The sequence below is a fragment of the Protomyctophum parallelum genome (assembly GCF_964188405.1).
Source record: "Protomyctophum parallelum genome assembly, chromosome: 17".
Lineage (NCBI taxonomy): Eukaryota > Metazoa > Chordata > Actinopteri > Myctophiformes > Myctophidae > Protomyctophum > Protomyctophum parallelum.
In genome coordinates, this window is record NC_139719.1 from 31,349,640 (window position 1) to 31,376,068 (window position 26,429).

Below are 26,429 nucleotides of genomic sequence, written 5' to 3' on the forward strand. Positions count from 1 at the left end.
CCCAGTTATTTATTATTTTTATTCAATTAAATAAAAACAATAAATGCAGAAAACTAACAGAAAACTAGTCCAGAAAGGCAAAGCGATCGATCATAAACCAGCACAGCTCAGCAGCTGGTAAACAAAATCCATTCACTATCATACATTTGTATTTTGTTGTCAAAAACACTCATTTGTGGTGGGGCGCGTGACGTACGCAGCTTGGGGGCGTGGTCGAAGTAGCGGAAATGAGTGGCAGCAGCAGCTAGCCAACTGAGCTAACAGCTAGCCTGATTGATGCAACAGGCTGCTTGCTTCGCTCTAAAGCTGAAAGCTTGTTGCTGTTTAGTGATGTGATAGTTACAAACATTTAGCTAAACAGCGTGAGGTTTAAACGGACTCGGAGCCGTGGGGCAGAGAAAGAGTGTTGTGCGTGCATGGTCAGGATTTACAGTCTGTACAAGGTAAGTTGCTGCAACTTGTGTCGCATTGTAAGTTCAGTTTGGAGGATTGTTTTGTAGGAGTGCATAGCTTGCAATCACTGTTCTGGCTATGCTAGTAGTTAGCTAGTAGTAAATAGCTTCGCTGTTTTACCATAAGTCATAATAAATGAATCCCACCAACTTTGCATCCGTGCGCACACACACATACACCCTGTTTATGAAAAAAGTGAGAACATTTTAGAATAAACGTCCAAAAGGCCCACAATTGTCATCCTGAAAGGCATAAATAAACACCATAGGCGTGTTCAAACTGGTTGGAAAGCAGGTTTCTGTCAATTATTAAAACAGAAAGTTGTTTTACACAAAAGACAAGATCGTAAAGATGGCTCTCGTCAACATAAAGAAATGCACAACCGCTTCTCTGTCTTCAGTGTCTTGACTCTTGGGCGCAGCCGTGAGTGACAGTGACAGATGCGATTGATCAATTAAGCATCACGTCATTAAACAACAGCATGCATTTATTTGTTTGATAAAGCTGCAACTTCAGCCCTGCAGCGTGTCTAGTGCCTTTAGAGTTCAATAAAGAGGAGCATTTGAAGCATAGCTGTTTACGATCACACATCAGTCCAGGATGTGTGTGTGCGCGCGACTGTGCGTGGATGGAGAGGAGGAGGGGCCCGAGGGGGGCAATGTTTACGTCTGATGAGGTGACGCTAGGATCCAGTGCACCACAACACAACAACCTGATGACGTTTGTTATCTAAACATCCTCTTTTATCTCTTCTCTATTGCTATGATATGCTGTACAGTACAGTACAGTACAGTACAGTACAGTACAGTACAGTACAGTACAGTACAGTACAATGTACACCCTATTTCTACCACCACTGCCAACTGCTCCAGACCAGTTACACATGGCAAGCTAGTGCCAGAATCTAAGCTAATTGTTTTATTTATCTTAGTGTGGTTCTTGACTCCTCTGTTTCATTCTTAGTGCTGTTGCTCCTATGACACCTGGACTTCCCTCTGTTGATCAATAAGGGTTTAGCTTAAAGGACCACTTCACCACTTTTCAACCTATCTTCATAATATAATAGGTCCTCACTAATAATCATGAAAAAATTGCACAATTCTTTTCTACTCAGTCTGTGTCTCATAAGAGGGCTGTGGGCAGTTCAGAAACCGTCTTCCAGTGACATCATCGATGGGGAATACTAGCCGCAATTTGCAACTCTAGATTTTTTTACAATCTGTTGAATCTAGAGTTGCAACACCCTCCATCCACTTCCTATTCATGATTTTCGGTTTCTGATCTGCTGGTCTTAAATGACGTTAAACTCACCAACATTGCAGCTGTAGTCCAAGCTTGAATTATCCTCTTTCAATCTGCCGAGCTTGTTTTTCATAAAAATCCCCCGTAGACATGTTATGAGTTACTTTCTGTCCAAAATATTCCAAGAGTTCACAATCCGAGCCGCCATATTGTATTTTTGCAACGTGCCGTAAAACAAGATGTGAGGGGGAGCGCTTGTTTAATAGAAGGCTGTGCGTGATGGGGTGTCACACTGCGTCTGCCTCTTCTTTTGGTGTCTTACCTGCGCAGGTAAGATTCTAGTAAACAAGCGCTCCCCCTCACATCTTGTTTTACGGCACGTTGCAAAAATACAATATGGCGGCTCGGATTGTGAACTCTTGGAATATTTTGGACAGAAAGTAACTCATAACATGTCTACGGGGGATTTTTATGAAAAACAAGCTCGGCAGATTGAAAGAGGATAATTCAAGCTTGGACTACAGCTGCAATGTTGGTGAGTTTAACGTCATTTAAGACCAGCAGATCAGAAACCGAAAATCATGAATAGGAAGTGGATGGAGGGTGTTGCAACTCTAGATTCAACAGATTGTAAAAAAATCTAGAGTTGCAAATTGCGGCTAGGGGAATACAAGCTAATAAAAACGGCAGGCTTTCTAGTCCTGAAAAGTTGCAATGCGAAAATGGAATCAATCTGCCTAATGATGATGTCACTGGAAGACTGTTTCTAAACTGCCCACAGCCTTCCTATGAGACACAGACTGAGTTGAAATAAATCGTGCCATTTCATCATGATTATTAGTGAGGAGGACCCATTATACGAAGATAGGTTGAAAAGTGCTGAAGTGGTCCTTTAACTTGCAGTGTTAATTTTGTCGACTAAGGTTTTTGATATTTAGTCGACTAAGACTAGACTAAACCGCAGTTATCAATTACAATCAATCAATTTTTACAATCAAGTAAAATGTCATGATCCCTCTTTTCCATTATCTTGTCACCCCCACCCACAATATCCCCCCTCCCCTCTGTCTACCTATGCCAGTGAGCTTCGAGGGAGGGGAGGAGCATGGCAGTCTGGATCCAAGCGCAGCAGTTGCAGGGCGAGGCTCTGCACCAGATGCAGGCGCTGTATGGCCAGCACTTCCCCATTGAAGTGCGACACTATCTGGCCCAATGGATCGAGAGCCAGCTGTGGTATGTACCAGGCTTGGTGGCCTATCTCCAGTCCTTATTGTCCGATTTAGTTCACAATGTGTCGCAGTGCTAAACCAAGCACCGATTATTTGCTTTGTAAACTAAATTTGTTTAAAGCATTTACATTTTTCTTTCATTAGTTTATATGTGTAATAATTTCATAAGTTATTTTGTCAAAGATCGCTTGACAGAAGTAGAACCACTGTTATATAGAACATTTTATTCTCTTAGAGATGCGCAGATTGCAGTATATCCCCAGACATCATGGTTAATCTGTGAATTCCTAATAGGCTGAGAAATGTATCCCACCCTTTTCACATTGGCCTGTTATAGCACCACCAACAGGTAGATTTTTACAAAACACATTTTTGGAACCAAATGCCTCACTCAAATCATCCAATTGCCAGAAATGGCACCTTTTCACATTGGCCTATTATAGCACCACAAGGAGGCCACAACCCGACCTGCCCTGGTGGAGACCTGTGCCCACAGGACACTTTATCTAGTTGTCCTTCTTTCATCCCCAACAAAGCATACTGTGATTCATGGTATTCGTAAGTGTCCCCATGAGATTAGAGTATGTTTGCCAGGTGCGTCCACTGGAACTAGAATAACTCAAGTGTGGCTATCTGTGAGGACATGTTTGAGTCCACAATAGAGGTTATGTCCTGGAGCATTTTCAAAATGTTCTTGTTTTTCTTGTTTTCTTCTGGGGGTGATTGTTATTGACAAAAATTGCACATTATGCACCAGGCACTGCCTAAATCAGCAATGGTAAAATCTAATCTGTCATGTACATTGTACAGTACATATTTCCTATTATAACATAATACACCCTATGTATATGACAGTAAAATAATTGTACATTACATACATTGTTCCTATGTATGTGACATCAGGAAACAGAAGCACCTGCACACAAAAGTTGAAATGCATGTAAAATAAGAATGGTAAGAATGGTTACACAACCATTGTTCTTGTGAAGCACTTGGTTATGTTTTTATAAAGAACTATTTCCATTTGGCCAAATGTGTCATAGACCATCTCCACACGGACATGCGTACTTGCGGCTAACCTATTTAGTGCAGCTATGCAACTGAACACCGCATTGTGATTTGAGTGGCTTCGTTCAACAAACTGCACACATTGTAACTTACTATCCATAGTTAAGTTCAAGGGCCACAACAATAATGGACAATCTATTATGCAGGGAGTGCTCAGAGGTAAAATGTTTAATTCTCCCATGGTACTGCTAGTCTGCTACAGCAGGCCAATGAATCCCTAAAAGTCTACTACTACTTGGTCGGCTTTGGCTTGGCGTGTCAGAAGTCCTTATCCAAGTCCTTGAGAACAGTCAGGTCCTCCAGCCTAGTTTCTGTCAATCCAATGACAATATGGGAGACACCAGATAGCTATTTATCCATCGCTGGGACAATGGTTGAAAGGCCCAAGGGCGTGTCCAGTGTTCACACAACAGTGGGCCTGCGCGGTGCGCCTTGTCTCTGGGGCCCACTTCTGCTCTGAGTCCTCTACAGCACTGGTTCCCAAACTTTTTGTTTTTAGTTTGAGACCCAAACAAATTTTGATTTGTCCCTGGGACCCAAACTAGTGTAATGTCACACACACACACTCTGGAGGTGTCCTTGAGAAGCCAGCCGAAAAACGACTCAAACGTACTTGCTTAGTCGACAGTGGACTTCACTGCAGGAATCCTGGATCCCATGAAAATATATTGAACATATTGAATATATCAAATAAAACAAAAACACAGCGTTTTGTAGGTCTTCATCAGGCAAAATATCTTATATTCTGATCTGTTATTTTGCCTGATGAAGACCTAGACGGTCGAAACGTTGCATATTCGTTGTCCTAAAATAAAGTAAGTCTCGGAGCTCTACAAACTGGTGTGCGTGCGGATGTTCTTCCTCTTCTTTGATGATTGACAATGTATGGCCAGCTTTGAGTGTGTAAACACAAACATTGAAGACAAAGGTGAGGACACAAATTGTGATTGGCCGGAATGAGTTGATGTATGATGATAAGAGCGCCCCTCGCTTCACACGGGTGTGATCTTTCTTTATAATGATAATGGAAATTGTATGCTGCAGATCATGGATCAATGTTCTAAAAGAGAGGCAACGCATCCGCCTTGTGAGCTTTTGGATCGGCTATTTTCACTAATTTATGGAATTTCTTTGAGTTCATTATATATATTCTTTTTATTTTTGGGGTGAAATGTTTAGAAAATGTGAAGTGAGGGGCTCTTATCATACATCATCATATGTCACATTCCTTGCTCTACCAATCAAATCATCACAAATCACTTTTGGCATCTTCACTTCCGTCCTCAGTTTTATCTTCAATGTTTGTGTTTACACAAACCAGGAAAGCTGGGCATAGGAGGGGCTAGTGGTGGCGCCCCTCAAAAACAAACAGAATCACACCGGCCAATCAGAATTTGCATCCTCACCCGTGTCTTCAATGTGTGTGTGTTACGCAATGTTTGTGTTTACACAAACACTCAAAATTGTCCATTCATTGTCAATGGCATTTAACGTTTGTTAGGACAAAATTTTGGTTACACACACTAAAAGCTGGACAAAAAAGAATAAACTAATGTTTTGGGAAAACGGTGCCCTACAGTTCAGCCCTAACGAAGTCACACTAAGTCTGGTTAAAGAAAACAAATGTCTGTGGTGTGGTCCTACCAGGGACTCTGTGGAGCTGGACAACCCAGCTGAGGAGGCCACAGCCAAGCGTCTGCTAGACAATCTGGTGGCTGAGCTTCAGAAGAAAGCTCTGCACCAGGTGGGAGAGGACGGCTTCCTGCTTAAGATTAAGCTCGGCCACTGTGCCAACCAGCTGAAGGTAAGTAAATACTCCCTTTATCCCATTAAGAACCTGAGGCCGTTTCGACAAATGCCTTCTGAATCAGTACTTCTGAAACGTTTTCGTAATTCAAAATTATTCAACATATTTCAAGCACTTTCAAGATTTTCTTTTTTTCAAATGTCAAGAATAAGAGATGCAAAAAAAGGTGAAAAGACCACTGTTCACCTGCCAGTAGACTTGGCTGAGGTGCTGGAGTCACAATTAAGTATATATGAGAAAGAAAAGGTTGGCTCCGCACTCAAATGTGTGCAGAATCACATTTCTTATTTTCAAGATGGCAAGCTTTCGGTCATTAGACCTTAAGTTCAGGCCTGAAGAAGTTCTAATGACCGAAAGCTTACTATCTTTAAAATCAGATTTTGCACAGATTTGAGTGCGGAGCGCCGGAGCCTCCCTTTTCTTTTTTTCAAAATGGCAGATATAGAAGTTTAAAATCTAAAGAATCTACAGTAATTGTATAAGTCTACCTTACTTGAACAGTGACAGCAATTAGTTTTGTTCTTTTGTGTAGCTTGATTGACCTAATTCCTATCAATAGTTTCTTAACGTGTGTATATTTTGTCCCTAGACCACATATGACCGCTGCCCCTTGGAGCTGGTGCGTTGCATCAAACACATCCTTCAGTCGGAACAGAGGCTGGTGCAGGAAGCTACAGATGTAAGTCTTGCCAGTCACGACACACAGTTCCTACAGAGCCTCGACGGGGATTTAAATGATTAATTAGCATTTCATTTTCAGGTTCTAAAGAGTTGTTATTTATATAAAGACAGGAAAAGTGAGGAAGATATGAATTATTATACAAATGAATAATTATAAATAATATTTACTTATCCATGTTCTGAAGATTATGTTGAAGAGCGATCCTTTGGATGTAGGCCTTTATGTATTCTCTCGCATTACAATTATTGGCATTCTTAATGTTAAACATTGCTAGTCTTATCCATCCTTCATAATAAGCAACAGTAAATGTGGGTCACATTGCTGAAAACTATGAGGCTGAGACGTTCTTTGTTTCTAATAATGATGGTGGAGGAATGGATCAGAGGGAGGGAAAGACTCCAGCTCTAATCAAACCAGGGATGTCACCATAATGTCGTCGATGCACTATCCGTTCACCTATCGCCACGCCCGAGACCTGAACTCGATGAAGTCTTACTGTCTGTCTCTCCTGATTTCCCAGGTCAGCGGTGGCGGTGGAAGTGCCATGGACAGTCTCTCACAGCGGCACCAGCAGATCAACCAGGCCTTTGAGGAGCTGCGGCTGGCCACGCAGGAGACGGAGAACGAACTCCGCAAGCTGCAGCACAGTCAGGAGTACTTCATCATTCAGTACCAGGAGAACCTGCGTATGCAGGGTGAGCCGGTGGGGGTCTCTATTGCCTCGTTTCCACTATGAAGAGCCAGGCTATGCAGGGTTGTGAGGGACGCAGCACAGCTGAGCCATTTATAGCTAGTCTTTCCGTTACAATCAAGGTGGTGGTCTTTGTTATGGTTTTTCTATAGTGACCCAATGATGCAGTCAGCTGTTTTCAGCTACAGTATAAGCTGTAATGTGAGCGGGCTAACATTAATGTAGCCTTTGTTTCTATAGCTGCTACTTACTTTTAACTATATTAAATATTTGATAGTTCTATCCTCTATCAGTCCCAATCAGTCCAGTCATGGTCACGTAGCATTTAAAAACTGTCTCCACAGCCCCATTCTAAACAATCCAGCACCAGGTGGCAAGCGGGGCTAAGAATGGCTCGCGTTTATATGAATCTGTGCACAAGTGGGCTGACATAACAGCACAGTATGGCACAGCCTTGTAGTGGAAAATGGGTAGATTGTATGTATCACTCATCGCTTTCTCTCATATACAGGTCCATCCCAACAAATTAGAATAATCTGAAAATCAGATTAGCGTATAAATACATGTAAGTCAGTAAATGTCCAAAAAAAGCGGATGCATCTCTACCCCAGGGGGAGGTCTCAGGTGGGAGGTAGCATGAAAAAACAACAAAACAATACTGCGAGCTTAAACTACTAAACTGTAAACCAAGAATTCCATCTACCTCCTTGTTAATCACTTCAACTTTATATAAACGTAATAGGTCGCACTTAACACAAATACCAACCCCCCCGGAACCCTTTGGCGCTTTAAACATGCTTTTCTCTGTTATTCCCATACCAGACATACCCGTCCAAAACAATAGAGGCCTCTTCTGTTAGATGCGTTTCATTTAATGAGATAATGTCTGGTTGTAGGTGGTTTAAAATCACAGTTCTTAACTCACAGTTCTTGTCCGTCCATCCGTTTATATTCCAGTGGATTAAAGAGAGATTTTTGGAATCACTCTGTGTCGTAGACACGGCTCATGTTTCCTCCGCATTTCCTTCTGACGCCACGGCCCTGTCTGTGGCTCCGATGCGTACTGCATGTTCACGTTCACGTTCAGCGTCTCGTCTCACCACTCGGCCGTTCCCAGTAATGAAAAAGTTCTTCCCTGTTGGCATCTCCGCTAGCAGGGTTCTGAAGTTGAGATCGATCAGACGTTCAGCGTGCGATTTGGCTGATCTAATGTAGATCTTGCCATACGTCGTGTTATCCTTAACCTCCCCTTTTTTCCTCAGTACAGCCACTTTATCCTGAGTTGTGTTCAGTTCCACTTTAATCAGGCCCGGGCCCCGTCCTCTCGGTGTCAGCCGCTCTACGGCCACAATCGCTGGTAGCGGGTCGAGCTTCAGCCCGTCAAGCAGCAGCATGTTCACTCTCAACATGAGATCCTCTCCCTCTTCAAACCGCAGGCCAGATATAACGATGGACACATCGGGGTCGAATTCAACGCGTTTAACTTGCTTGTTGAACTTGGCTTCCACTTGCTCGATTCTCGCCGTTACGTGCCCAATTTCCATATCGACGTTGGCTAGGATTTCACACTGCTTGCTCTGGAGTTCTTCTCTCATCTCAGCTTGGTTCTGTTGTACCAGTTCAATCATAGAGTCACGCAGGCTGTTTATTTTACCGTCAAGCTGTTTCTCCAGAGAGGAACCCATTTGTTCCATCTTTTCTTTAAATGTCTTCTCCAAAGAGCAGCGCGTCTGGTCCATTTTCTCATTTAATTTCTTCAGCTCCTCTATTACCGACATCTCGTTTGGAGCCGCGTTCTTACTGCTTCGGAGTTGAGATTTCTTATCACCTCCTTCACTCATTTCTCTTGGCGTTGATAGTACTTTTGATAGTACTTAAAGGTCAATCTGATTTGTTTTTCTCAGTTTATCTTCGTTTTAGTTTCTCAATTGTTTGGAGCACACGCAGACGTGCGTGTGCTGGTGTACTGACCATGGTATTACTGTGATTAACTGACCAGCCAACTGGCCTGACCTGAACCCTACAGAGAATCTTGGTTGTATTGTCAAGAGGAAGGTGTGAGACACAAGACTGAACAATAAAAAATAATTTACGGCTGTTATCAAAGCAAACCTGGGCTTCCATAATATAACAGGCTGATCACCTCCATGCCATGCCCCATTGATGAAATAATTTGTTAGCCCAGACCAAGTAGTAACTGCATACATTAATATACTTTTCAGATGGTCGACATTTCTTGTTTAAAAAAATAATTTTCTTAGTGGTCTCGTAAAATATTCTAATTCACAAAGGCTTGTGAAAAAAAAAGGTAAGTATTCTAATTCGTTGGGATAGACCTGTACAGCTTGCATGGTCTCTTAATCCCTCACTCTCTCTCACACTCAACAGCCAGTTATTGTGATTTTTCACAGACTAAACTCTGTAGTGAACTGTGTGTGATCTGTTATCTCTCTGGTGGAAGTGACCTTAGTCATGCTGCTACACAGAACGTGTGCAGACAATGGCACCTCAGCTGCAAAATGGGCTTGACAAATGAACGGGACTCTCGTTGCTATTTGTTATCTGAATCACGTAGGATTCTGTTCCAGAGAACTCAGTTGAACCTGAACTAATGCTTTATTAACTTTGGACTGAATCCAGGATGGTATAACCTTTCATAGTAACACCAGTTATTGTCAGTGTTGATTTTAATGGCACACTTTATTTCATCCTAGCTGGGCAGTAAATAGTAATGACCCAAAAAGTATTTTTCTGAAGATTCACAACATTGTTCGTATTAGTTTTGATTTGATCCAGGTTCATGCAACAAGGCCAAGATGCAGGCTTTGCGTGTACTTCTTAGGCTCATATGGGGATTTAGTTGATATTTACCAAAACGTCAGGAGTCAGGACATGAAACTAACCCACAGGCAACAATAGCTGGTGGGTTCACTTTTACTCATTGTCCACTGTTCAGCAAAATTGAAAATTAATCCTTAACCTGGTAATCAGTAGTTACCTGACATGTTGGCTGATCTCTATTCAGGCCTTTAATCCTGATTTAAATCCTGCTAGGCCAGCTCAGCAGTCTCTCGTCCTTACCCCCGGCGGAACGCACTGCGAGGGAGGTGGCCCTGCAGAGCAAGAGAGCCACTATGGAGGCCTGGCTCACCAGAGAGGCTAGCACACTGCAGAAATACAGACTGGTAGGGACCCCCGCACACACACACACACACACACGCACGCACGCACACACGCACGCACGCACGCGTGCGCTCTCTCTCTCAAATATGCACTGGCTTGTAGAGTGATGCAAGAGTCACATAAACACACATACACAATGACAAGAGTTTGGAGCAGAAATTCTGCAAAAATATTGGATGCACCATTTGAAAGGTGACTCGGGATATTATTGAAGAATCAATATGGTGGAAATGGTCCCATTGTGGTCTTGTTGCTATGTACAGTATACTGTAACTGTATACTGGAGCAATATAACATTTTTGACAATTGGATAAATATTTGAACATTTTCAGAAAACTTAAATTGTTATTTAGAAGGCATTTTTTGGAATCGGCCTTAGTCTAAATGGGTTAACCGTTGCTTAACACAATTTTTACATAAATCGTCCCTATACGTCATAAGGATTCCGAAAAATTAGTGCCTTGGACGTCTGTGGACGTCATAGCGATATCCTAGTGACACGGGGCGAGATAAGAATATTCAGAATTTTTCCTATTTTTTTTTTGTTGGCATTTCGCTTTTCGCTTTCCTTATGCTAACGCTCTGTGCAACTATTAGCTTGTCATTGACTCGCATGTTAGCGCGGCGGAAAGAATGACTCGTATCTCCTAATCCAGGGCGCTCTCCGTGGTGAGGAATGGATCGATATGCTGGCGCATCATTTCTGCTCCTCATCCGTCTCTCCCGCAAAATATGAACGCCTTTTGGAACATATATCGTATAAATTAAAACGATCGAGATGTGAGGTCACTTTGTAAAGTCAACTTTTTTAGGAAAGTGTTTCCGGTTCATGGCTTTCAGAGTAAAAGCGATCAGACAACTCTGGCACCCCGGAGCTTCTATTTTGATGCACTTCCGGCACTAAAAGTGGTAATAGACAGGGATAATTTTGCAGGATGCAGTCATCTATCTATATTTATTAAGTAATAGCCACTTGCACACAAATGGTAAAATGGACTGCATTTATGAAGAGTTTTTCTTCATAAATGTCTTTGTTCACACGGGGGCAGATGCAAAAGATGCAAAGCTAGACTAGTACACAGAGTCACAGACAGTGTATTTGTAGTCGTTAAGCAGCAGGAGGTCGTTTAGCAGCAGGAGGTCGTTTGTTAGCAGCTCAACCACTGAAACCACAACAAACGTCCAACACAGATTAAATAAATTACTCACCTACTGCTGCAGGTTCGTGTTTAAGTAATTCCAGTGTTGTTCAAGTGACAGATGCATGGTTTTCAACTTTTCATATTGTAAATATGGTCGCGTGGTTTAGCGACTAGCACTTTGACAGCAGACGTAACTTGCCCTTTCAGTTTCAAAAGTGTCATGGTAGCTTGTTTACAACTGAAACAGACTTCCTGTGGTCTGACTTCCTCTGCAAAATAAGAGTCACGTGTAATGATTAGTCAACGCTAATTTTATTACTAAGTCTACTTACAGGACGTTAACATCTCATTTGAGTGCCTGTCAGGATTCTCTACATAACTGTCTCAACTGTTGGTACGCAAATGCACCTCGCATGCCTTTGATCTACCGCGCAGCAAACATTTTGACGATGCATGCGCACTGGCGTACCAGTTATGTGCAGGGCTGGTTATAGTTATAGATTAGCAGCATTAGGAACATGCTCAGGTTTATTGAAATCATGTCTATACGCCTTTAATATGCTAGAGAGCCAAATGCCATTATATTATCGACAGACTGTATACTCAGGATACATGCCATCTCAAAACGAAAGAGGGTGTGTGTGTGTGTGTCTACACAAAGTGAAAGAGGGATGTGTGTTAAAATATGGCAGGAATCAACTGTCAACTGGCAGCACACCGATATGTCACTGGCTCGCAAATATGTCGCAATGTGATGCGTTTTAAGCCTGTGTAGACTGTGTAATCTTAGTCTGCTATGGAAAGCCCGAAGAGCATTTTCTTTTCTATGGGATGTTTTCAAGAAAATACTTTGGAGGTCGTGCAAGGTGCATTCTCTGCCACAAAGAAATACACTTACATGGTACACGGTAGAGCAGCCGGATGGGAACCGCAAAGTTCCCAGTTCGAACCCGGGCTCCCCCAGAGTTATAGTGTCAAAGTGTCCTTGAGCAAGACTCTGAACCCCTAATTGTTCCCGATGTGCAGGTTGGTGCTGGTTTCCTCCGCCATCGGTGTATGTACATTATGTGTGTGTGAATGGGTGAATGTAATGCACAACTTATATAAAGCGCTTTGGATAAAAGCGCTATATAAATGCACCCTTTTAGCATTTAATCATGCTTTGCTGGCACATTGCAAAGCCAACATTCACAGGATTAATGTCTGAGTTCTTAATGAGAGTGTAGTATTGTTTTGAGTATTTTGTCTTGAGTGTTTGTGTTTAACAAGTAGAACCTGTGTTGTGCTCTGTGTGGTGGACAGGACCTCGCTGAGCAGCACCAGAAGACCTTGAACCTTTTGAGGAAGCAGCAGACTGTGATCCTGGATGAGGAGCTCATCCAGTGGAAGAGGAGACAGCAGGTGGCTGGTAATGGAGGGCCACCTGAAGGGGGGCTAGATGTCCTCCAGTCCTGGTGGGTATCAGGAAAAACATATTTAGTCCAGGTTAATGTGTTATTTTCTTACTACTAGTATTATTTAGACAGTGAATGTCAAGAATGTTTTTCCCAATGGGATACTTTCAGAATTCCCTGCGTTGGCAGGGAAGCAGGTGCCAGTGATGCCGGTGGAAGACAATGGACTTATGGACAAGAGCATATGTTCCCTCAATGGGGTATTTTCAAGAAAGTAATTATAAAAAAAAGGTCATGGAAAGTGCATTCTCTACCATGAAGAAATACAGTATGCAAACAACAGCATGCTTTGCTGGAACACTGCAACACTGACTCGCATAGGAAGAAAGTAAACTAAAAACCAACAGCCCTCATACCCTGAAGAAGTCTGTGGTGGCAGCTACGTGTGGAGTATCCCAGTTTTTGACTTCTATTATGAACTAGCCACTTCCACAAAGGGGAAGAGTGCCTTGGTTTCTTTTTCCTTAGTTGCAAGCCTTCTACCCAGAATGGACATTTCACTCCTAACTAGCATGTGTCCCACCCTGCTGAATATCCTATCATACCAGAGCCTTACGCTGAATTCACACCAGCAGCTGTGAGCAAATGTTCATAATGTGAACGTTTGCAAAATGCTATCAATTGGAGCATGTCCAAAGTTATGAGTGACACCCTCGTAAAGAGCAGATCAAAGCGAGCAGCTGCACCCGGCTGCAGTGCTCGCAGACGGGGAGGAGACAGACAAAAAGGTGCTTGTCTCTGGCAGATTGTTTATAAAGCATTTATATGTAGTTGCTCAGCTCAGTCTTGCTTAATTTCGCACCTACAACTGCTAGATTAGAACATTATCATCACACATTCGCAATTACAAAGTTATATTTGTTTCAAGTTGCGCAACTAAGAAAATTGGCTTACACACAGTATATGTCACTGTCTACAAATAATCATTATCAATCTTCACAATCATCATGGTAGCAGTATTTGTGGAATTGTTAACTACATATATTTCCTCTGAAAAATACAAAATGCGTAACCTAAATTACACTATCTCTTTTTTCTTTGCTCCCTCCCTCCACCCATCAGGTGTGAGAAGCTGGCAGAGCTGGTCTGGCAGAACCGGCAGCAGATCCGTCGCTGTGAACACCTGACCCAGCAGCTGCCCCTGCCAGGCCCCATGGAAGAACTGCTGAGCAAGCTCAACTCGGACATCACAGACATCATCTCTGCCCTCGTTACCAGGTGAGACTCTGGTTGTGTGTGAGAGAAAGCGCAAAAAGGTTTAATTTGATCAAACAAAATATTTTTGGTTTGAACTTGATAAGATCTCAGATCTTTCATTCTAATAGTTCATTCGCTGTGATTGGCCAGTAGCTGCTACGGGACGCAACTCGAAAGGCGCTGAGTCGGCTCAATCGAACTTCGCAACGTTCAGCACGGCGACTCACTCGATTTAGCCTCCTTGGCGCTGCCTCTCGTGGCTCAAGTTCGCTTGAGACGGCTCGCCTCCATTGCGGTCAAAAACTATACTTTATCGGCCCCAAAACATTATCTGCAGTTCTGAGGCACTTCCGTGTTGTCCACAGAAGCAGCTTTAGGCTTTAGTTTGTCGCCCCGAGTAGGCCTAGTTATAGTAAAAGGAAGCAAGCAATAGAAGCAGCTTCAATGCTTTCAGTTCAGCGATGCTCTGTTTGAATTAAACAGTCGGATTCCCCTGGTCCGCACCAGTTTTAAGTCAGCTGCTAGGCGCCAGCCGATGCAGCCCCCCGAGGCGACGCAGGGGCGAGCCGCACGTGCCCCTGGGGGGAACCGTAGCTGAGGAGATCCGCGAGTAGGGCCCGGCGCGCGTCCAGAGTCGCCGCCGCAGGACTTCTCAGCCTAACAGTTGTTTAGATGTTAAATGTCAGACTTCTTCCATCCTTTAACTCCCTCCAGTACCTTCATCATTGAGAAGCAGCCACCCCAGGTGTTGAAGACGCAGACAAAGTTTGCCGCCACCGTGCGTCTGCTGGTGGGTGGGAAGCTCAACGTGCACATGAACCCGCCGCAAGTCAAGGCCGTCATTGTCAGCGAGCAGCAGGCCAAGGCCCTGTTGAAAAACGAAAGCACTCGCAAGTGAGCACCACACACAAATGCAAATGCATGAGGTGTAGAGTTCTCAACGGGCCTGAAAATTAAGGCCTGGCCCTAACTGGGCCGGCCAAAGGCTCAAACCTGCCTGACTAATTGGCATAATGCTAGGCCTAAAAAAATAAAAAAAGCAGTCACTAGTGTGGTTCAGGCAGAATTTGAGAACTCTACCTCTGTGGCAGTGATTGTATTGTTTTATTCCACACAATGGTTTCGTGGCCTCGCTGGCAGGAATTGTTTGTAACCGAGTTGTCTCTCTCTTGTAGTGAGAGCAGCGGAGAGATTCTCAACAACAACTGTGTGATGGAATATCACCAGGCCACAGGCACCCTCAGTGCACACTTCAGAAGCATGGTAAATAATGATATTGGTACGTTTTAGCAGTGACTATTGAATGTATTAACTCCCTTAGCAGATATCTAATCAGTAGCCTTTCGAAGAGTGATACAGTTATTGTATAGGTTGTAGGATTCAATGGGATTGTTATTGTGTGTGTGCACTCAGCAATTGAAACGGATCAAACGCTCAGACCGTCGGGGAGCAGAGTCTGTGACTGAGGAGAAATTCACGGTCCTGTTTGAGTCCCAATTCAGCGTGGGGGGGAACGAACTGGTCTTCCATGTCAAAGTAAGTAATACAGCTCACATTTACCACTTCCATTCCATTGCACCACTAGAAAATGTCTGTTCCAGAGAAACCTTTTTATGAATGAATGAATTTTATTTGTATAGCACCTTTCGAAACATATTTACAAAGTGCTTTACAGACAGGTTATAAAACAGTAAGCATAAAAACATAAAAACAACAAAGCATCAAAACATCAGAGACAATAAAAGTTAACATGAAGAAAATAACAGGTCAATAAAACAATTAAATACAAGATGAGAGCTCATTTGCCCATCAGTGTCTTGCTCTAAGGCAGAGGTGGGCAACTTTGATGATGGAGAGGTCTACTATATTTCCACACTGTCGGGCAGAAACCTTATCTCCATATTTCTTTCCTTTTTTTAATTTTTATTAATGCCTTTCTTCGTCATTCTATGTCGCACAAAAATAAATAAAATAAAAATAGCAGAGTTATACGTGTAGATATGCTAGTTTAGCTTTTTTCAGGATTTCAATTTAAATTTAATATCAAATGCATTCAGTTATGTTAAGTGATTAAAGCGGGTCATGTTTGCATGCTTAGAATTGTAACGGCTCGGTCACGGTGGCACAGTAAGTAGTGCTGTCGCCTCACAGCTAGAAGGTCCTGGGTTCGATTCCCCCTGAAGACGCTGTGGGTGCTGGGGGCGTGTTCCCTCCTCCGCATCATCAGTGCCCATACTCGAGGCGGGGTTGGCGAAAGGGCTTTTCTGTGTGGAGTTTGCATGTTCTCCCCGTGTCAAGAAAATGTAGTAATCCTGGTCTCTAAACTACCTCCCCCTGGCCAGCCTGATGGAGGGGAAAGGAACTTGTCAGAATAACGTGTTCCTTCCACGCGCCAAAGGATTTTGGCTGTATACTATTAAAGTGTTCTGAGTAATAAACTAGCTCAGGACCTTTGCATACAAAGACCTTTATACGCAATTTTGAAATGTTTTGAGGACTGAGTCAAATATTTGTGTAAGAAATGTCACATGCTCTTGTAGTTGTGTCATACTGTAGCTTTACACAATCTTTAACTATGTTAAACACTAATTTACCCACAATCAGTTAAATATTTTTAATTATTCCAGTACATTCTTTGCCACTTAACTTATTAACTTACCGGTACATTTGTATCTCTTCTTTTTGTTTAACCACAAGACATTATCGCTGCCTGTGGTCGTGATAGTTCATGGTAGTCAAGACAACAATGCCACTGCAACGGTCTTGTGGGACAATGCTTTTGCAGAACCGGTGAGTCATTGATGCCTGGAAAGGCACTTTGCATGAAGCATTTTCATATCTCATCATGTCAGACAATGACATTCAAAATTGGATTTTGTATACTACAGTAACAGTATATGAGATCTTGCATAAGCATGGCTTGGTTTTTCCCTGGAAAATATATTGAAAATAGTAGTTTAGGAAAGTTTATGGAAATCAGGCTACAACAACAAAGATTATTCATCATTTCGACCGTGGTCGAGATCATGGATTTCACAATGCCACGCATTGTGAAATAAAGATTATTAATCTGAATCCAAAGGTAGAAAAATAGCCTTGTAATTTGACTGCACACTTTAACCACTGCAGATGTTGCTCAACCTCTCTTGTGGTTCTCAGTGGCACCTCTGGAAGATGTTTTTTCTTTTGGAAATTAAGTTATGCATCCAGTCTGTCCCTCTCAGGGCAGGGTGCCATTCATGGTACCAGACAAAGTACAGTGGCCCCAGCTGTGCGAGGCCCTCGATATGAAGTACAAGGCAGAGATGCACAGTGGCCGTGGCCTGTCGGAGGACAACCTGGTCTTCCTGGCTCAGAAGGCCTTCAACAGCACCAGCAACAACCATGAAGACTACAACACCATGACCATGTCCTGGGCACAGTTCAACAGGGTGAGAGCAAATTAAGGAATATCAACCAAACGTCATGCCGAGGTCGTTTGTGTCATCTAAAAAACCTGTAATGTGACAATAAATCAGATTCTGATGCTGAAAATGTTACTCAACCAGATTAGAAAGATAAGAATTAAAGCCTGTGCATCCATGCACGACACAAGAAAAGCGGTCTTGTTTTATTGCCCCCATCTTTCATAAGCTAGACTGGGCAAGATCTTAATTGACTGCCTGTCAAGTGGCCCAATAAGCGCTACGCTTCCGTCTCAACTTAGTCAGAAATGCCATTAAACAGACTTTAAAGCTGAATTTTTGCGTGTGCTTGTTTGTGCAGGAAAGTTTGCCTGGACGCAGCTTCACTTTCTGGCAGTGGTTTGATGGAGTGGTGGAGTTGATGAAGAAACATCTCAAACCACACTGGAATGATGGGTAATGAGTGCAAAACACATTTGATTATTTGAACTAACTATATATTAAATAACATTACCTTTTCATATTTAAGGACAAGCTACAGTATAGTATTGTGTGTGCGCGAATGTATGTATTTGAATGGCAGTAACTCAGGAGGCATCCAGCGCCGGTCGGGGAACAACAAATAAATAGACCAGGCATCCCCCAGTAGTGCACTATGACTGACTTCCCCTGGGTTATTAAAGTCCCTTAACCCCCAATGAGCAAGTTGGGGGGCCTTGTATAGTTTCCTTCGCTATCGGTGGGTGAATGTAATGCACATTGTAAAGTGCTAAGCACTTTACAAATACACCATACAGTAAATGTGTATAGGTGCTGTATGTATATTATGTATTTTTTGGGGGGTGGGGGGATTTTTGCCTTTATTGATGGTGGAAAGTGGAGACAGACCAAAAACGAGGAGAGAGAGACATGACATACAGAAAAGTTTGTCAGGAAACGGGATTCGAACCCGCAATGCGCTGTCATCCTGCATTAGGAGCCTAGGTGCCCGGACCACTAGGCTGGCCCGGACCAATTATGTATTCTTAATTGTAGCCCTATTTAGCATGCCAATTGGAGTTTTGACTTTTAAGCGCTTAATCCTGGCAGTGTTATGGCTATAAGCTACATTGGACGGAAACGGTGCACAATTAAAATGTGGTGGTGTGTGTTGTTTTCAGGGCCATCCTGGGCTTTGTAAACAAGCAGCAGGCCCAGGACATGCTAATGTCCAAACCCAATGGCACCTTCCTACTCCGTTTCAGTGATTCTGAGATAGGTGGCATCACCATCGCCTGGGTTGCTGAGAACCCCAACAAAGCAGGTAACCCAGTGCAGGAATTTACATTTTGTCACTGCCCATAATAGGGATGCTAGGTTAAAGGTGTATCTGTGTTTTATAAATATTTATCCAGTGAAAATTATTTAAAAAAGAGCTTGTAACTAAACTGCATTAAATGCATTTGAGAGTGAGTTTATTATTATTATTATTATTATTATTATTATTTTCATTTTCTTCCCAGTTCTATGTGCTATTATAGTACCACACCACCCTCTGCTGGCAGTAAGGAGAACCTAAATGTACATTTGGGTGCTCAAGAGTGCCATTAATTCCATTATTATCTTGCTTTAATTTCGAATCCTCACCCCCCCAACAGTACAATTTGCATCTGAAGGACCACACCGGCATGTCATTGTCTAATATTCACAGCTTTGGTCATAAATTGTACGATGTTTTCCTGCTGCTTGTTTTAATTTACGTTATTGAACCTAACTGAATAATTGTATTGAAAGCTATGTTGTCTGCTGCTAGGTGAGAGGCTGGTCTGGAACCTGTTGCCATACACGACCAAAGACTTTTCCATCCGCTCCCTAGCCGACCGCATCAGTGACCTTAACCACCTGATCTTCCTTTACCCAGACCGGCCCAAGGATGAGGTGTTCTCCAAGTATTACACCCCACCACTCTGTATGTGGCTCTCAATCCCAACTCCAAATTTATGGATGATTGACATATTTCTCCTATTTTATAAACCCACATTTATAATATACAAATGCTACTGCAGTGAACTGCACACAGACTCTACACATTATATTGTAGTGTTTTAACACAGTTTTCGATGGCTCAACTGTGTCATATGTGTAGCACTTTCATTTAAAGTTAGAAAACCACCAAAAGTATAGCTATGTAGTTTGTACTTGATTGCAGAAATATGCCAATCTGTTACTCTGGTACTGTCCTGTCCAAATGCTAGTAATGCAAAAATATATATATTTCGTATGTATTTATATTTTTGTTTTTTCTCACAGCAAAAGCAGTGGACGGCTATGTAAAACCACAGATCAAGCAAGTTGTGCCAGAGTAAGTTATTTTTACATCTGCCCTATAGCATATAACTAAACAAACCCACAACCAAAACCATTTTGACAGTCGGCCATGTACAGTAACGTTTTTTTTGAAAATATGTCCACATTTAACTGAAGTGGTACCCTTTCCATACAAATTAAATGAATGTGTTTACATTGGGAATTGGATGGCAGTGTAAATGTGTGTAAATCTGTTAACTTCCATTTTCACATAGTTGATACTTGTCTGTCTCGGTACAAAATGGTTGTCATTATTCAGTACATTTTCTTTTCGTGTCAAGGGCCCCCACATTAATATGTTTTTGGCCACAGACCCCCATTTGAAAATGTTAGTGCCAGGGACACCCATTCAAGAGTTTTTGTGTTCCATAGATTCACCAACCCTGAGCCTGCTGGGAACCTGACATACATGGACCAGGCTGCCTCTCCCTCTGTGGGCCACCCCAACAGCTTTACCCAGATTTACCCGCCCATGTCAGTACCCTTTTATTCACTCATTTGTCCCATGAATATGTCATTTTCAAATTTTCATTTCTTTGCCTATTGGCTTATTACAGTAAGTGGGGAGTGTTGGCTGATGAATGAATATCAACATCCTAATACTGGGGGGTCAAATTATGACAGGCAATTCCTGCTGTCAAAATATGACAAAAAACACTTTGTTTGCAATAGACACTCATGTTTAATTGTGGGTTTGAGCTCACATGCCCTTTTGATGTAAATCAAAAGGGGGGGTAACTACCTGTCAGTGGGGAGTGTTGGCTGGGAGGAGGAGTAGGACTAAAGCCCTATTATGTCCTCTCTGGGGGGGGGGGGGGTTACTACCTGTCAGTGGGGAGTGTTGGCTGATGAATGGATATCAACATCCTAATACTGTAATAATACTGTAATCAAAAAACACTTTGTTTGAAATAGACACTCATGCTTTCCAAGGTGTGATTTGGGGTCCTAAGGATGCCTATAATGACATGACACCAAAATAGTGAGGCCAGACTGAAAGGTGTTAAATATTGGTAAATGGAAAATGTCTTTGCAATGTTTATATTGTATTATTTATTTATTATAATAATAATAATTATTTATTTGTATTGTTAGTTTTTCTTTTTTTCGATTGTGTCCATGGACACTACAGCAAAAGAGGAAAACAAACGCATGAAAAAGAAAAGACTAGCACATAACATACAGTACATACAAACCGAACTTAATTTGACCTCTAAAGCTATGTAATTATCTCCATAATAAATATAGTTTTTAATTCACATTTGAATATTGCCAACTGTACAGTGAGGTACGACTTAACAAACAGCAAATATTAAATCTCTTTATGGCCTTTATAAATCTTTAACCCATTCTGAACGGGCACCCATTTTGGTGTCGGCATCATGTTATGCTTTAGCTATTGAAAAATAGCAGATCTACAAGCTCATATCGCGCCACCGAGTGGCGCGATACGAGCTTGTAGGTCTGCTATTTTTGAAAAATCGAAGAGCGACTGACATTTCTAGAATCTGATCTCAGGTCAGAATGGGTTAATCAGACCAGTGTGTGTCCAGTGGGAAACCTCGTATGAATCTGATCTCAGGTCAGAATGGGTTAATATGGCCAGTAGAACGTCTACTCGAGTATGTGAAAATGAAAATCATAGCAGCCAGATGAGGGAGTGCCGTCACAGAGCACGCCATCCGAGTGGTCATCTCAGTGGTTCTCAGACATTTTCATGTCAAGGACCCCCATAAATTGATTGACCCCCATCTGAAAATATTTTGTGCCAGGGATCCCCATAAAAGATTTGTGGTGTTAGATGTGTGGTGTTTGTGTCCAGGTAGTTCAGTTTGTAGAGCACACGCCTTTGTGCCACATGTTCCTGGGTTCGATCCTGGGCACAGTCAACTCAGTGCATGAGTTGCGTACTAGCACGGCTTGGGTAACTTAAGTTGTGTTCCAAGTACTGGGAGAGGATGCACTAGTATATGTTGCACTAATGCACTCCACCTCAGCAATCCATCTCCCAGGGGTATAGTGCATTGAAAAGGGAATAGACATCCTTGTTGTCCGATACCAACAATCAGCCATTCTGACCAACTTACTAACTTATTGTGGTGTTAAAATGTAATATTTTCTGGTGAAAGTAGATGATAACAGCCGATGTTCTTAAAGAGACAGAGACAGGCAGACTGGCTGCTCTGCAAGTACAAAGGCAGTGACGGTCACATTATTATTGTCATCAATATCGGTGAAAATATTCTTGATTATTTTTAGACCAATTCGATAACGACCCACCCAGCAAATAGTAGGACAGCATAGCTGGTTTGCAAAATGTCTTTTAGCCCAGCACCCAGCCTGTCTATGTGCGTATTCTACGTCTGCAAAATGTCTTTGTTGTATGTGGATCAAGCAGGTAATTCTATTGGTTTGTGCTCTCCTGTCAGGAGTGACACCATGTTGGATGCAGATGGTGATTTTGATCTGGATGACACAATGGATGTGGCACGCCATGTGGAGGAACTCTTACGACGGCCCATGGCCAACCAGTGGAGCGGTCAGCAGTCATGAACCTTAACCCCTCACCACAACAGTAACTCGATGCCCTCAGGACCGCAATGGTAACAGGAAATTACCAGATTATTTTTCCGTCTGTCAGAAAATTTTGCGTGTCACATTTTACCCGTTTTTTGTAGCAGTCAACTGGATTGGTTGAACAAAACATAACATGCAACTTGGTAGAGTATACCAACTTTTAAGTCAGTCAGAAGGGAAGAACATTTGGCTGTTCCAGTAAGACAAGTCATCAGTTTGCGCAGGGAAACATCTGCTCAACAACTTAAAGCCTATATACTTAACTGACCAGTGAACCCAGGGGTCTAGACTAGCGCCCTTTCTGAAACCAGCTCATCGCCACTCGCCCTACACACTTGCCCTCGATATGCGCGTTCACGCGAGGCTGCGCCATATTAAGTGTCGTCCGAAACCAAGCAGCCTTGAGTGGAAGTGGCTTATAAAGCCCTCAAGAGTGAGTCTGTGCCGATCTAGTCTCGATTGCCTTGTGCAGCCCTGCTCTCTGTCCGCATGGAAACCGCAACCTACAAATGTAAGTACACTCCTCCTAAACAATCTTCATCTGATGCAGAATAGACAACGCTCCAGCTGATGTTCACAAGGGCTCTTTAATTACCCCACCGTGAAAAAACTATAAATGAAACCACACAAACAACTTTGAACACAATGATTTATAAACACCATGGATGTATATGACATGTCATTTTTGACAGTCTTTCCTTTTTCCATATTAAGTAAATCCACATGTCACACAAACATACACGATGCAATGCAATATAACTGTACAAACAAAATAACAGGTAACACAATTGCATGATGGTAACCATGGCAACGAATGGTGTCTGTTTCCTGTTTCTGCACAAGGTGGGCAAGTGTATTTCCAAACAGTTTTTTATACCCAGCACCCTAATCAAGGGAACTTGATTCAGCTGGAGGGGCACTTCCTGACGAGGGAACCTCCAGAGAGCACTTCAAGTCAAGGGACTGGTTTCAGAAAGGGCCTTTGTCTGCTTCTTTTTCCCTATGCTCCAAATCTCTTTGCTGAAAATAGCCCATTTGCTAAATCTCAAGCTTGTAGATGAGAATATGGATGGAAGTGGTTAAAGATCCATTCAAAAAATGGAAAACAAAGCTCAACTACAATTCAACATGTTGCATCGCGGCGGGTTGTGAGCTTTTAGATTTTGTTTTGTTTAAAAATTAAAAAAACTCACAGGACATGTATTAGTTACTATATACATGCATTCTTCAATTTCCCCTCAATATATTTAAAACTGAACTATGACATGACTGACTGTACTAGCTTATCTCCATACACAGCAATTATGAGTTGAAATGTAGCCCTAATGGAATGTAATAGATCCAATATTTTAATTTGTAAAAGTAGTGAAAATGCTATTGGGATTTTGTTACTGTGATATTTTGTATGTCTTTGTGAAATGTATACATATTGATATTATTGCCAATATTAAGGCCATATTCTTTATACTAATGCTGTCTGGAACCAGCATTAATGTACTTGGAATAGTTTGCCTTACGGTGCTTTGTGTTGGTCTGGGGTGAGATTTTGGCAACATAACAGTGTACTGTATACATTTTCACACTTTTTTGACCAACATTCTTTTACAGAATGAGTGTATGGTTTTGTCCCTTTGTTGGGGAGAGGGTGGGATTGGCAGTAATCATGAAGCATCCTTGCACTTTTTATGTTGTCAAAATGAAACCGTAAATGTGAAAACTCTACAATCTTTGTCCTCTCCTTACAAACTAGGCTTACTCTATCTGAACATGCCTTGTGCGAAAATGCTTATACCTCATATCAGCTTTTCTAATACTTCTTTCAAGATTAGCAATATTTACTTTTACCTAGCCTGACAGTACTGTTGGTCACAGTTTTGTGCTTAATGTTTGATTAGGAATAACTGGTGAACTGCTATTACAGCTTACTACTACTACCACACACTAGGGCTGGGGCAGTATGGATTTTTTGTTATAAAACAAATGATAATCACTGTTATGATCTCGACATTGCGGTTATTGCACCCAGCCCTACACACTAGCCTGGCTAATAAGCCAGACACTAATCTGACAGTGTGATATGAGTCTTGCTTATTAGCCAGGCTACTAACACACACAAAATCATAATTGTGCCTTATGAGAGCAAGGAATGTCAAATTTTCCATAGTACCGCACTACTCAGCTGAACAATGCCTATTACCTTTAGCAATGACGATTATAATTTTCATAGTGATTGTTTCTTCAGTCACTCTGTGTAATGGATAACTATGATACTGGCAATCTCAGGAAAACATTGTGAAATAAAAGGTATCCATAGTCAATTTAGGATTAGACCAAATAAAACGATACAACATTGGGATTAAATTGTACATAATACTTTTAAAATGTGCAACTTCAGTTCTCACAGTATTTTGCTTTCTGCGTTGTGTTGAAGAGCTTGTCAATGCATGTTGCAGGACATGTTTCATGTATAACTGGCAAAAGTGAACAAGTTATTTTGCTTGAACCAGCATTTATTTGATATTGTTTGTTGATTTGGCAATGTTATGCTCATAGTGTTTGAATCAAGTCAGTACTTCAATACTGTACAAAGTGTATTTTATCTTTAATTCAACTAGCTTAATATGATGTAAGCACACGAGTACATGGTGCAAACTGTCCTTGTTGGAAAGTAATCATGTTTACTTGCATTTTATGATGGGAATGTTGAAAAGGGAATTAAAGTTTTTTTTTAATATAAATCTGACTGAAAAAAAGACATTCTTATTCCTGTCAATTATTACACAATATGTAATGTTATGGCTGGGACAACTGCATGAATTTTGCTTTTGAATAAGACATGAAATGCAGTGTTTGTGTTTATGTATTTATGATAGGCCTACTTGCTTGAATGTGTTAAGATTCAGAAGTAGCCTAATATGGGGGGAAAAAAACAATGGCAAAGTTTTTTTTAATTTATTTTTGTTACATCCCTAAGCTTGTCTTTGCAACAATCTCCCTTTCATGAGACATTTTCACAGTGGACGGACATGGACTACTCTGACAACTGAAGAAACTAAATGCCAGGTCCATTCCAAGAGCTTCCCTGATGACTTGAGTCTACACTGGAGAAACCGAGAGAAGGTAGGAATCACATTTGACAAATTTGAAAAAGATTGAAGACATTTTGAAAATGTCAGCCCATATGCCCACTACACCTGGTTAAATTGACACGAAAAGTAGTGTTTTGTAATAGTTTATTTAACTCATTTAGGCCTGACCTCGAAATTGAAAAAAAATCAAAATCCTCCAATTTTCTGAAATAAATATTTTCACAATTTTTCAAAAATAGCAGACCTACAAGCTCGTTGAAAAATAGCAGATCTACAAGCTCATAGCGCACCACCAAGTGGCACGCTATGAGCTTGTAGATCTGCTATTTTTCAATAGCTAACTTGGTTACGTATAGGGATGGGTATCGTTTGGATTTTTGCGAATCCGGTACCGATTCCGGTTCTGTTTATCGATTCTGGTTCTTAACGGTTCCCTATTTCGGTTCCAAAATGGTATGAGATCAAATGTTTATTTAACAAAAAAGCTCAATGTCAATTTAAGACGAAGTAGGCCTATAATGAATAGTATAACATCCTCTCCTTTATTGAGCCATTTGTGGATAATAGTGATTATTTTAAATATATCTATTCTGTATAATACAAGTTTTCCTCCTTTTTATTGTTGTAGGCTTTTTCTCTTATTACCAACAAATAAAAGCATGTCTGAGATCTGAGAACACACACACACACACACACACACGGGAGAACGGGTTTTCCGATCGACGTGCTAATGGGGGGATCATTGAAAACAAAGGCGGCTGACATGCTGTGGTTTGCTACTAACAGAAATGTGCATGCACACGGGCTGCCCAAAGTAGGCTATCTTTTGTTGTTTTTTCGCCACCTCTCTTCGAAGTTATACTGG

General features: G+C 41.8%; 1 protein-coding gene across 2 annotated transcripts; it reads left to right on the forward strand.

Annotated features, from left to right (window-relative positions):
- The first annotated feature begins 281 nt into the window (after positions 1 to 281).
- Positions 282 to 22,493, forward strand: LOC310874213 (signal transducer and activator of transcription 5B-like). Of its 2 annotated transcripts, none has more exons than XM_083786925.1 (19): positions 282 to 443; positions 2,777 to 2,928; positions 5,640 to 5,796; positions 6,389 to 6,478; positions 7,002 to 7,176; positions 10,227 to 10,357; positions 12,800 to 12,951; positions 14,014 to 14,169; positions 14,863 to 15,042; positions 15,324 to 15,411; positions 15,562 to 15,684; positions 16,846 to 16,938; positions 17,373 to 17,579; positions 17,914 to 18,008; positions 18,713 to 18,855; positions 19,345 to 19,500; positions 19,842 to 19,893; positions 20,271 to 20,372; positions 22,351 to 22,493. In XM_083786925.1, the coding sequence occupies exons 2-19, from the start codon at positions 2,801 to 2,803 to the stop codon at positions 22,355 to 22,357; spliced, it is 2,235 nt and encodes a 744-aa protein (XP_083643051.1). In that variant the 5' UTR covers positions 282 to 443; positions 2,777 to 2,800; the 3' UTR covers positions 22,358 to 22,493. The 2 variants fall into 2 exon arrangements, with proteins under 2 accessions (XP_083643051.1, XP_083643050.1); XM_083786924.1 differs by having other exon boundaries at positions 22,328 to 22,467.
- The last annotated feature ends 3,936 nt before the right edge of the window (positions 22,494 to 26,429 follow it).

Excerpts from the sequence above, each read along its gene's own strand:
- LOC310874213 (XM_083786924.1), top strand. The coding sequence starts at position 2,801 with ATGGCAGTCTGGATCCAAGCGCAGCAGTTGCAGGGCGAGGCTCTGCAC. Across the intron at positions 6,479-7,001 it reads TGGTGCAGGAAGCTACAGAT|GTCAGCGGTGGCGGTGGAAG; the intron begins GTAAGTCTTGCC and ends CTGATTTCCCAG. Across the intron at positions 15,412-15,561 it reads GTGCACACTTCAGAAGCATG|CAATTGAAACGGATCAAACG; the intron begins GTAAATAATGAT and ends GTGTGCACTCAG.